General features: G+C 45.1%; 1 protein-coding gene across 2 annotated transcripts in view; it reads right to left on the bottom strand.

The window, feature by feature from the left end:
• Positions 1-13,174, bottom strand: part of LOC135556554 (transcriptional enhancer factor TEF-3-like) — a 43,701-nt gene that overhangs the window by 27,074 nt on the left and 3,453 nt on the right. For both annotated transcript variants that reach the window (XM_064989854.1, XM_064989855.1), the window contains exon 2: positions 3,400-3,743. In XM_064989854.1, the coding sequence (XP_064845926.1) occupies positions 3,400-3,743 (344 nt within the window). The remainder of the gene's footprint in view (positions 1-3,399; positions 3,744-13,174) is intronic.

The following is a 13,174-nucleotide window of genomic DNA, read 5'->3' as shown; positions in this document are numbered from 1 at the left end:
AATAAAAATGTAGGACAAAACACACATCACAACAAGAGAGACACCACAACACTACAAAAAGAGAGACCTAAGACAACAACACAGCATGGCAGCAACACATGACAGCATAGCATGGTAGCAATACAACATGACAACACGGTAGCGAAACAATATGGCAGCAGCACAACCTGGTAGCAGCACAAAATTGGTATAAACATTGTTAGGCACAGACAACAGCACAAAGGGCAAAAAGGTAGAGACAACACATCACGCAAAGCAGCCACAAGTGTCAGTAATGATTGAGTCTTTGAATGTAAAGATGGAGATAAAACTGTCCAGTTTGGGGCCTCCCGAGTGGTGCAGCGGTCTAAGGCACTGCATCGCAGTGCAAGAAGCGTTACTACGGGCTGTGTCACAACCAGCCATGGCCGGGAGTTAGGCGGGTTATGTTTGGGAGGACACATTACTCCACCTTAGCCTCTCCCAAGTCAGCGATTAGCAACATCAAAAAGGGGTTAAAAATACTAAATAAATCAACTGTCCAGTTTGAGTGTTTGTTGCAGCTCCTTCGAGTCGCTAGCTGCACCGAAAAGAGGAGCGACCCAGGGATGTGTGTGCTTTGGGGACCTTCACCAGAATGTGACTGGCAGAACAGGTGTTGTATGTGGAGGATGAGGGCTGCAGTAGGTATCTCAGATAGGGGGAAGTGAGGCCTAAGAGGGTTTTATAAATTAGCATCAACCAGTGGGTCTTGTGCCGGGTATACAGAGATGACCAGTTCACAGAGGAGTATAGAGTGCAGTGACGTGTCCTATAAGGGACATTGGTGGCAAATCTGATGGCCGAATAGAAAGAACATCCAGCCGCATGAGAGCACCCTTACCTGCTGATCTATAATTTACATCTTCATAATCTAGCATGGGTAGGATGGTCATCTGAATCAGGGTTAGTTTGGGAGCTGGGGTGAAAGAGGAGCGATTATGATAGAGGAAACCAAGTCTAGATTTAACTTCAACCTCCAGCTTTGAAAATGTGCTGAGACAAGGACAGTGTACCATCTAGCCATACTCCCAAGTACTTGTATGAGGTGACAACCTTATTAAGATCTAAACCCTCAGATATATTAATCACACCAGTGGGGCATTTTACAGATGTTATCCCATATGTAAGAAATATGTAAGATGTAAGAAATATCAGAACAAGCAATGTCAGAGTCCAAAATATGGAAAAGGTCAAGGGGCCTTTTTACAAATGTATAAAAAAGAAAAAACTGAAAAGGTACACATTTACATAAGTAGTCAGACGCTTTACTCAGTACTTTGTTGAAGCACCTTTGGCAGTGATTACAGCATCAAGTTTTCTTGGGTATGACGTGACAAGTATTTGGAGAGTTCCTCCCTTCTCAGCAGATCCTCTCAAGCTCTGTCAGGTTGGATGGGGAGCGTCGCTGCACAGCTATTTTCAGGTCTTTCCAGAAGTGTTCAATCGGGTTCAAGTCCGGGCTCTGGCTGTGCCACTCAAGGACATTCAGACACTTGACCCAAATCCACTCCTGTGTTGTAATGGCTGTGTGCTTAAGGTCGTTATCCTGTTGGAAGGTGAACCTTCTCCCCAGTCTGAGGTCCTGAGTGATCTGGAGCAGGTTTTCATCAAGGATCTCTCTGTACTTCGCTCTGTTCATCTTTGCCTCGATCCTGACTAGCCTCCCAATTCCTGACACTGAAAGATATCCCCAAAGCATGATGCTACCACCCCCATGCTTCACCGTAGGGATGGTGCCAGGTTTCCTCCAGACGTGACGCTTGGCATTCAGGACAAAGAGTTCAATCTTGGTTTCATTAGACCAGAGAATCTTGTTTCTCATGGTCTGAGAGTCTTGAGGTGCCTTTTGGCAAACTCCAACAGGGCTGTCATGTGCCTTTTACTGAGGCGTGGCTTCCGTCTGGCCACTCTACCATAAAGGCCTGATTGGTGGAGTGCTGCAGAGATGGTTGTCCTTCTGGAAGGTTCTCCCATCTCCACAGAGGAGCTCTGTCAGAGGGACCATTGGGTTCTTGGTATTATGGGGTATTGTGTGTTGATTGCTAAGGAATTTGTTTTGATTTAATCCATTTTAGAATAATGCTGTAACGAAACAAAATGTAGAAAAAGTCAAGGAGTCTGAATACTTTCCAAAGGTACCCACTACTCTGGATTACCGACCTCTGCCTGACCTGACCCTGAGCCTGCCTGCCATCCTGTACCTTTGCCCCACTACTGTGGATTACCGACCTCTGCCTGACCTGACCCTGCCTGCCATCCTGTACCTTTGCCCCTCTACTCTGGATTACCGACCTCTGCCTGACTTGACCCTGAGCCTGCCTGCCGTCCTGTACCTTTGCCCCACTATTCTGGATTATTGACCCCTGCCTGCCTTGACCTGTCGTCTGCCTGCCCCTGTTGCTGTAATAAACACTGTTACTTCGACACAGCCTGCATTTGGGTCTTACCTGATAGTATGTCCGAAACACATTGCTTATCTAAATATTTTCCCTTATCATGGCATATAACTTTTTTCTTCACCTTTATTCCAAAATGTTAATTGGACTGCAACACTAAAAAGCCAATGATGTAACATAGGTATGAAGGCCAACATAGAAATTAAGTAATGTATGTCTGACATAAATGTATGACTGATAATGAAATATGGCAAAACAGGGTAAACAACATGCCCTCGCCATAGTTATGTAATCGAATAGTGCGGTAGTGCGGAGTGTTGGGCCAGTAATCAAAAGGTCGCTGGTTCGAATCAAGGCACTTAACCCTAATTACTCCTGTAAGTCGCTCTGGATAAAAGAGTCTGCTAAATTACAAAAATGTCAATGAATATTAGTATAGCACAGAAATGGCTGAGGGAGAGAGGGAAGGTGAGCGGATTATGTCAAGTATCAATCAGAACGTGAGTAGCAGCATGGAGGCGTGTGACATCCATGGTGCCATTACACGCTACTCAGCCATATGGACGGAGGGGAGGGACAGCTCGGCAGAAACCCAGCATGGTGTGTGTACCATAGTGCTGTGAGTGGTGGTGGTAGTGAGAGGGTGTGTGGAACTATGTGTGTACTCTAGGATACTGCCATGTATCACTCACAACGCATAAGAACTATGTGTGTGTGTGTGTGTGTGTGTGTGTGTGTGTGTGTGTGTGTGTGTGTGTGTGTGTGTGTGCGTAACTGTGTGTGAAGTAAATGTGTGTATACGTATGTAGACCTTATTTGTGAGGGAAAGTGGTCAGTGCAGATACAACTGGTATACTGGCATATCTTCAATTTCAAGGGACATGGGTCAATGAGAGTGTATGTACATGAACGTTTGAGGGGACAGCATATAGTCAGTCATCATATAAAGCCAGGGAATAGATGGGAAAAGGGGAGGGCATACCATACATCTTTCCCTCGTCGGAGAGGATAATCTTCCTGCGTCCGCAGGGCGGGTAGATGGACAGGGCCTCATGGAAGCTCTGTTCGATGTCAGGGCTCCACACGCCCTCCGCATCGTTCTCCAGAGCCTTGTCCAGAGGCTCGTTCAGCTCCTCACTGCTGCCCCCAGGGGAGGCGGCCGGCACCCACTCCGCAGACGTGGTGGGGGCAGGGGGGGACCACAGGACAGGGCTGGGGTTGGAGGGATCGGGGGGGGGTAGACCCAGGAGGGGGAAGGGGGTTGGGGCGGGGTGTAGATGGTGTCTTCCAGGGGCCAATGACAGAACAAGACAGGGGAGAGTGATCCTGAGAAAGCAAAATACATAACATTTAGGTCAGGTGAGGTTGAGTCAAGGAGTGCTGGCTAGAAGAATGTTAGGCCAAGAACAAGAGCATAGGAAGGCAATACCCATCGGAAACAGTGAATGACCATATGATATGCTTTAAAGGATAACAAGGATTGCTTTCAAATATTGATTATGCTGCTAAGTATTTGATACTTTGAATTGTCTTGTTATCCATAGTTATGTACTGTCTGTGACTATGTATGATAAGCTATTCCCATGCTAAAAACTTGCCAGATCACCCTCAAACCATACGTTCAAACATCAAGAAACTTCCTGGTAAAATTAAGATGAAACAAAAACCACAACAGAATTCTGGTCATTTGACGTCAGCCCAAGGAGGTCGAACTATCTAGGAAAGCGATAGCTATGTCAGCTGAGTGTGGTCATATGAAGAGCGGCGTGCGCGCAAATGCTATGAAATCTTAGATCACATCAATGGGGAGTTGCTAATACTACTTGGATAAAGCACCTCGGACCAGAAATTAGATTATGGAGCCATGAAAACAAACAGCATGGCACCTAGAGGCCAAGGAGATGGCTGAAGAGATGGCTGACGAGAGGGCCGGAGAGAAAGGGCCGAGGGAGAGGCAGAGGAGTAACAGACTGGGAAATACATTCAACTGGGATCTCAAACACACCTCCATTGACATTTTCAAATACTTTATCTGTGCTCGATTGAGCTTGCCTGGCTTAATGGACCAATAAAATAGTACCAAAACTGTAAACTCTGCCCATCTGGCAGTCTACAGGCAAGCTGAAGCAAACGCGCAAAGTAGAGGTCGACCGATTAATCGGAATGGCCAATTAATTAGGGCCGATTTCAAGTTTTTATAACAATCGGAAATCGGTATTTTTGGACACCGATTTGGCCGATTTTTAAAATATTTTTTACATTTTATTTCATATTTATTTAACTAGGCAAGTCAGTTAAGAACACATTCTTATTTTCAATGACAGCCTAGGAATGGTGGGTTAACTGACTCGTTCAGGGGCACAACGACAGATTTTTACCTTGTCAGCTCGGGTGATTCAATCTTGCAACCTTACAGTTAACTAGTTCAATAATCTAACCACCTGATTACATTGCACTCCACGAGGAGCCTGCCTGTTACGCGAATGCAGTAGAAGCCAAGGTAAGTTGCTAGCTAGCATTAAACTTATCTTATAAAAAACAATCAATCATAATCACTAGTTAACTACCCATGGTTGAGGATATTACTAGTTTATCTAGCGTGTCCTGCGTTGCATATAATCGATGCGGTGCATATCGTTGCTCCAATGTGCACCTAACCATAAACACCAATGCATTTCTTAAAATCAATACACAGAAGTATATATTTTTAAACCTGCACATTTAGCTAAAAGAAATCCAGGTTAGCAGGCAATATTAACCAGGTGAAATTGTGTCACTTCTCTTGCATTCATTGCACGCGGAGTCAGTGTATATGCAACAGTTTGGGTCACTTAATTTGCGAGAATTTTACGTAATTATGACATAACATTGAAGGTTGTGCAATGTAACAGCAATATTTAGACTTATGGATGCCACCCGTTAGATAAAATACGGAACGGTTCTGTAATTCACTGAAAGAATAAACGGCTTGTTTTCGAGATGATAGTTTCCAGATTCGACCATATTAATGACCTAAGGCTCGTATTTCTGTGTGTTATTATGTTATAACTAAGTCTATGATTTGATAAAGCAGTCTGTAAATGAGTAAATGAGTTGGCCAGTTAACCATACACGTACACACACACACAACACGAACACACACACATGACCAAGATAACTAAAATACACAAACCAAACAAACACATGAGATAATGTATCTATTCAGAGGCCATGGGGCAAACTGACCACACACAGATCAACATCCATACACAAACAACAGGTAGTGACTAGAGGTCGACCGATTAATCGGAATGGCCGATTAACTAGGGCCAATTTCAAGTCGGAATTCGGTATTTTTGGGCGCCGATTTGCCGATTTGTAAATGTTTTTTTTTTTTACATCTTTATTTAACTAGGCAAGTAAGTTAAGAACACATTCTTATTTTCAATGACGGCCTAGGAACCGTGGGTTAACTGCCTTGTTCACGGGCAGAACGACAGATTTTCACCTTGTCAGCTTGGGGGATCCAATCTTGCAACCTTACAGTTTACTAGTCCAACGCAATAACGACCTGCCTCTCTCTCGTTGCATTCCACAAGGAGACTGTTATGCGAATGCAGTAAGCCAAGGTAAGTTGCTAGCTAGCATTACATTTATCCTATTAAAAACAATCAATCATAATCACTAGTTAACTACACATGGTTGATGATATTGCTAGATATTATCTAGCGTGTCCTGCCTTGCATATAATCTGACTGAGCATACAAGCATACAAGTATCTGACTGAGCGGTGGTAGACAGAAGCAGGCGAGTAAACATTCATTCAAACAGCACTTTCGTGTGTTTTGCCAGCAGCTCTTCGTTGTGCGTCAAGCATTGCGCTGTTTATGACTTCAAGCCTATCAACTCCCGAGATGAGGCTCATGTAACCGAAGTGAAATGGCTAGCTAGTTAGCGCACGCTAATTGTTGTTTTGTTGCTGGTTCGAGCCCAGGGAGGAGCGAGGAGAGGGACGGAAGCTATACTGTTACACTGGCAATACTAAAGTGCCTATAAGAACATCCAGTAGTCAATGGTTAATGAAATACAAATGGTATAGAGAAATAGTCCTATAATTCCTATAACTACAACCTAAAACTTCTTACCTGGGAATATTGAAGACTCATGTTAAAAGGAACCACAAGCTTTCATATGTTCTCATGTTCTGAGCAAAGAACTGAAACATTAGCTTACTTACATGGCACATATTATACATGGAACATATTGCACTTTTACTTTCTTCTCCAACACCTTGTTTTTGCATTATTTAAACCAAATTGAACATGTTTCATTATTTATTTGAGGCTAAATTGATTTTATTGATGTATTATATTAAGTTAAAATAAGTGTTCATTCAGTATTATTGTAATTGTCATTATTACAAATAAATAAATAACAAATCAGACAATTTAATCGGTATCGGCTTTTATGGTCCTCCAATAACCGGTATCGGTATCGACGTTGAAAAATCATAACCGGTCGACCTCTAGTAATGACACTCACACTCCCTCCATATTATTTTTTTATTTAACCTTTATTTAACTAGGCAAGTTAGTTAAGAACAAATTCTTATTTACAATGACAGCCTAGGCCCTGTTGTCTGTCTCTCTCTCTCTTTTTATCGCACTGTTTCTCTCTCTCTCTCACTCCCTATTGTCTGTCTCTCTCTCTCTCTCTTTTTATCGCACTGTTTCTCTCTCTCTCTCACTCCCTATTGTCTGTCTCTCTCTGTTTCTCCCTCCCTCCCTCTCACTCTCTCAATTTTTTCTCTCTGTTTTTCTCTCTCTGTTTCTCTTTCCCTCTCCCCCCTCCCTCGTTCTCTGGACTCTCCATACTGAACTATAGTTTAGTGAGTTAACAAAAGAACCCAGGAATGTACAGGCTACATGGACACTATATTAACCTAATTGAAAAACCTGAATGATGTGGATATAGGGGTATGAGGGGTATACTACAAAGCAGGATCAATGAGTTAGCCAGCTAACTTTGATATACAACCAGAAATAACTGCAAATGTTATGGTTCATTAAGAAAGCTAAACTTAAATATGTGTTTATCATTGTTGAGTAAACTGGATCATTCCCATTTCAAACTTATCTTTCTAAAAAATAAAAAGTTATGTCAGTATATTTAGGCAAGTTAGCTGGCTAACTAATTGATCCTGCTTTGTAGTAGCCCTCTGGTAGAATTCAGACTATGTCTCATTACTATTGACTGACCCTTAAGAAGCACTGAACTAAAGCTCTGTCAAGCACACCATCCTGAAATGAGTGTGACAGTGTTTACTCCAATCAGTTTGTTTAGGGTGGGCTTTCTGGAATAGTTATGAAACTTGTTGTAATGGAATATCTGTCTCGGCCAAACCCCTGCTAAGGCCTTGTCATAATAACACCAAGTAAAACAACTGAGTAGTGCAAACTTACACTGTAGAGCCCCTTTCGTCGCTCTAGGGGTGAACCTTAGTAACTTTTTAAATAAGGGGTCTATGGTGAAATGGTTTTTGTGGTCATTGTATCTTTGCTGTGCTTCAAGAGAGTATGTTTCAAAACCTTTCTCACAAAGTAACCTGGAGTAAAGGACAACTGTAATTACAATGTAATAGTCCAATACTGATAAAGAAAGAGAATGTTTAGTGCAGTAAGATCTGTGGGGCATAAGCCATTAGAGTGCTGGTTAGGTTCCTAAGTCAAAGTGTCCAGCAGGGTTAATTGACCTAAGCCCCTTAAACACGGCGGCCCCTTCCACGGCGCCCTTATCCCCTACCTCGGCCCCTCTCCCCTGGGCCTGCTCAGTGGGATAATCCCCCAGCTGGTGCTGCGCTCAGGGGCCCCTCCCAGACACAGACACACACATACAGACGAGCACACACACACTTTCATTATGAAAACTGAAATACACATAGACCCACTTATTCAAACTATTGTGTGTTGCCCACTCAGTGTGCTGTAGGTTGGGAAGGTCTATGGGTTGCAGGGGGCACCAACTGAGGCCCACGCCAGAGAGGGTTGGCAGGTGGAGGGGTGTATGGGGGCAGCAGAGAGGGGGAGGGGCTCCGCTGGACACAATCTCCTCTAATCGGGACCGGAATGTGAAGCTTGAAAACATAGTCCCATATAACGCCATGGCCGTCATCCCAAATGAAAACATAGTCCCATATAACGCCGTGGCCGTCATCCCAAATGAAAACATAGTCCCATATAGCACCGTGGCCGTCATCCCAAATGAAAACATAGTCCCATATAACGCCGCGGCCGTCATCCCAAATGAAAACATAGTCCCATATAACGCCGTGGCCGTCATCCCAAATGAAAACATAGTCCCATATAACGCCGTGGTCGTCATCCCAAATGAAAACATAGTCCCATATAAAGCCGTGGCCGTCATCCCAAATGAAAACATAGTCCCATATAAAGCCGTGGCCGTCATCCCAAATGAAAACATACTTTCATATAACGCTGTGGCCGTCATCCCAAATGAAAACATAGTCCCATATAACGCCGTGGCCGTCATCCCAAATGAAAACATACTCTCACATAACGCCGTGGCCGTTATCCCAAATGAAAACATACTCTCACATAACGCTGTGGCCGTTATCCCAAATGAAAACATACTCTCACATAACGCTGTGGCCGTTATCCCAAATGAAAACATACTCTCACATAACGCTGTGGCCGTCATCCCAAATGAAAACATAGTCTCACATAACGTTGTGGCCATCATCCCAAATGAAAACATAGTCCCATATAACGCTGTGGCCGTCATCCCAAATGAAAACATAGTCCCATATAACGCTGTGGCCGTCATCCCAAATGAAAACATAGTCCCATATAACGTTGTGGCCGTCATCCCAAATGAAAACATACTCTCACATAACGCTGTGGCCGTCATCCCAAATGAAAACATAGTCCCATATAACGTTGTGGCCATCATCCCAAATGAAAACATAGTCCCATATAACGCTGTGGCCGTCATCCCAAATGAAAACATACTCTCACATAACGCTGTGGCCGTCATCCCAAATGAAAACATACTCTCACATAACGCTGTGGCCGTCATCCCAAATGAAAACATACTCTCACATAACGCTGTGGCCGTTATCCCAAATGAAAACATACTCTCACATAACGCTGTGGCCGTTATCCCAAATGAAAACATACTCTCACATAACGCTGTGGCCGTTATCACAAATGAAAACATACTCTCACATAACGCTGTGGCCGTTATCCCAAATGAAAACATACTCTCACATAATGCCGTGGCCGTCATCCCAAATGAAAACATACTCCCATATGATGATCAGGAATCAGGCTGGGCGGGGAGTGGAAAAGCATCGGGAGAGAGAGGAACGTATTTGTATGACATGTTTTCTGCTGAGAGCACATGGTCTCTGACACGGTGTCCCACTGTGCTGCCCTGTAAGGAGAAGATCAACTTTGCTCTCTGAACCCCCCCCCCACACACACACACACACACACACACGTACAGACTCATGTGCGCACAAACACAAACACACCAGAGGGAAAATAATTCTAGATCACCTGAACTCCACACACAGAGACGCGTACAAAGCTCTCCCTTGCCCTCCATTTGGTAAATCTGACCACAACTCCATCCTCCAGATTCCTGCTTATAAGCAAAAATTAAAGCAGTACGTACATACCCCAACCAAAAGCCATGGATTACAGGCAACATTCACACTGAGCTAAAGGGTAGAGCTGCCGCTTTCAAGGTGTGGGACTCTAACCCGGAAGCTTATAATAAATCCTGCTCTGCCCTGTGACGAACCATCAAACAGGCAAAGCGTCAATACAGGGCTAAGATTGAATCATACTACACCGGTTCCAACACTTGTCTTATGTGGCAGGGCTTGCAAACTATTACAGACTACAAAGGGAAGCACAGCCGCGAGCTGCCCAGTGACACGAGCCTACCAGGCGAGCTAAATCACTTCTATGCTCGCTTCGAGGCAAGCAACACTGAGGCATGCGTGAGTGCATCAGCTGTTCCGGACGACTGTGTGATCACGCTCTCCATAGCTGGCGTGAGTAAGACCTTTAAACAGTTCAACATACACAAGGCTGTGGGGCCAGACGGATTATCAGGACGTGTGCTCTGGGCATGTGCTGACCAACTGGCAGGTGTCTTTCACTGACATATTCAACATGTCCCTGATTCAGTCTGTAATACCAACATGTTTCAAGCAGACCACCATATGCCATGTGCCCAAGAACACAAAGGCAACCTGCCTAAATTACTACAGACTTGTAGCACTCAGATCCATAGCCATGAAGTGCTTTGAAAGGTTGGTAATAGCTCACATCAACACCATTATCCTAGAGACCCTAGACCCACTCCAATTTGCATACCGCCCAAACAGATCCACAGATGATGCAATCTCTATTGCACTCCACACTGCCCTTTCCCACCTGGACAAAAGTAACACCTATTGTGAGAATGCTATTCATTGACACCATAGTACCCTCAAAGCTCATCACTAAGCTAAGGATCCTGGGACTAAACACTTCCCTCTGCAACTGGGCCCTGGACTTCCTGACGGGCCGCCATCAGGTGGTGAGGGTAGGTAGCAACACATCGGCCACGCTGATCCTCAACACTGGAGCTCCCCAAGGGTGCGTGCTCAGTCCCCTTCTGTACTCCCTGTTCACCCACGACTGCATGGCCAGACACAACTCCAACACCATTAAGTTTGCAGACGACACAACAGTGGTAGGCCTGATCACCAACAACGACGAGACAGCCTATAGGGAGGAGGTCAGAGACCTGGCCGGGTGGTGCCAGAATAACAACCTTCCCTCAACGTAACCAAGACTAAGGAGATGATTGTGGACTACAGAAAAAAGAGGACCGAGCACGCACCCATCGACAGGGCTGTAGTGGAGCAGGTTGAGAGCTTCAAGTTCCTTGGTGTCCACATAAACTACAAACTAGAATAGTTCTAACACACCAAGACAGTCGTGAAGAGGGCACAACAAAGTCTATTCCCCCTCAGGAAACTACAAAGATTTGGCATGGGTCCTGAGATCCTCAAAAGGTTCTACAGCTGCAACATCGAGAGCATGGTTTCATCACTGCCTGGTACGGCAATTGCTCGGCCTCCGACTGCAAGGCACTACAGAGGGTAGTGCGTACGGCCCAGTACATCACTGGGGCTAAGCTGCCTGCCATCCAGGAACTCTAAACCAGGCGGTGTCAGAGGAAGGCCCTATAAATTGTCAAAGACCCCAGCCACCCCAGTCATAGACTGTTCTCTCTACTACCGCATGGCAAGCAGTACCGGAGTGCCAAGTCTAGGACAAAAAGGCTTCTCAACCGTTTTTACCCCGAAGCCATAAGACTCCTGAACAGGTAGTCAAATGGCTACCCGGGCTATCTGCATTGTGTCCCACCACTCGCCAACCCATCTTTTTGCTACTCTCTGTTCATCATATATGCATAGTCACTTCAACCATATCTACATGTACATACTACCTCAATCAGCCTGACTAACCGGTGTGTATGTAGCCTCGCTACTTTTATAGCCTCGCTACTGTATATACCCTGTCTTTTTACTGTTGTTTTTATTTCTTTACTTACCTATTGTTCACCTAATACCTTATTTTGCACTATTGATTAGAGCCTATAAGTAAGCATTTCACTGTAAGATCTACTATACCTGTTGTATTCGGCGCATGTGACAAATAAACTTGGATTTGATCAGAATCAAAGACATTGCCCAGCCTTATGTAACACCTCAACCCGCCATGTACCTCCACGAACCCAACACCCAACCCATAATGAAAATCCTACACTATATTCAAGTCATACTGTACCTCATAATAATCACATAGGGTACAGGGTCAAAGGTCAAGAGGGAGACTGGTCTGCATGAGATCAGTCCAAGATACTCCCTAAAGAGAGATGTTCACTTCTGGCTAATATGAATTTACACTACTACAGCCCGATGACCTGTTGGACATACAGTATGTACAGCCTAGAGAGGAGGATGGTTGGTAGAGTTGGTGGGGCTTGGAGGCCAGGGGATTTGTTTGTCCTGTAGGACTCATATCTAGGACATTATACTGCTCTCTCGTGCGAGTGGAGGAGGAATGCTCGCTATGTGGGATGAGCACACTGAACAGTCTCCTCAGCACAGGGCCAGTCTCAGGGCAGACACACACACAAAATGAGTTTTGATAAATTGATTACAATGTCGCAGTCACAGACACTAGGCACACAAAGCAAGTTAGCAATACCTTTCACTCCGAACCGAGTCATTAATAGGCTACTGTATGGTAAAAACGGTAAGGTAAAAACAGACAAGGACAGAGTGAACCCAGAGACCCCAAGACAGAAAAACAAAGAAGTGAGGAAAATCAACATCACACTAAAGGGTGTGTGCTTTGTCCATGCCCCCTACCTCTTCCTGTCCATGCCCCCTACCTCTTCCTGTCCATGCCTCCTACCTGTCCATGCCCCCTACCTGTCTATGCCCCCTACCTCTTCCTGTCCATGCCCCCTACCTGTCCATGCCCCCTACCTCTGCCTGTCCATGCCCCCTACCTGTCCATGCCCTCTACCTCTTCCTGTCCATGCCCCCTACCTCTCCATGCCCCCTACCTGTCCATGCCCCCTACCTGTCCATGCTCCCTACCTGTCCATGCCCCCTACCTGTTCATGCCCCCTACCTGTCCATGCTCCCTACCTCTTCCTGCCCACTACCTGTCCATGCCCCCTACCTC

Source organism: Oncorhynchus masou, chromosome 15 (assembly GCF_036934945.1).
Source record: "Oncorhynchus masou masou isolate Uvic2021 chromosome 15, UVic_Omas_1.1, whole genome shotgun sequence".
Lineage (NCBI taxonomy): Eukaryota > Metazoa > Chordata > Actinopteri > Salmoniformes > Salmonidae > Oncorhynchus > Oncorhynchus masou.
Note: the sequence above shows the minus strand (reverse complement) of the source record. Positions and strands in the feature narration are given on the sequence as shown.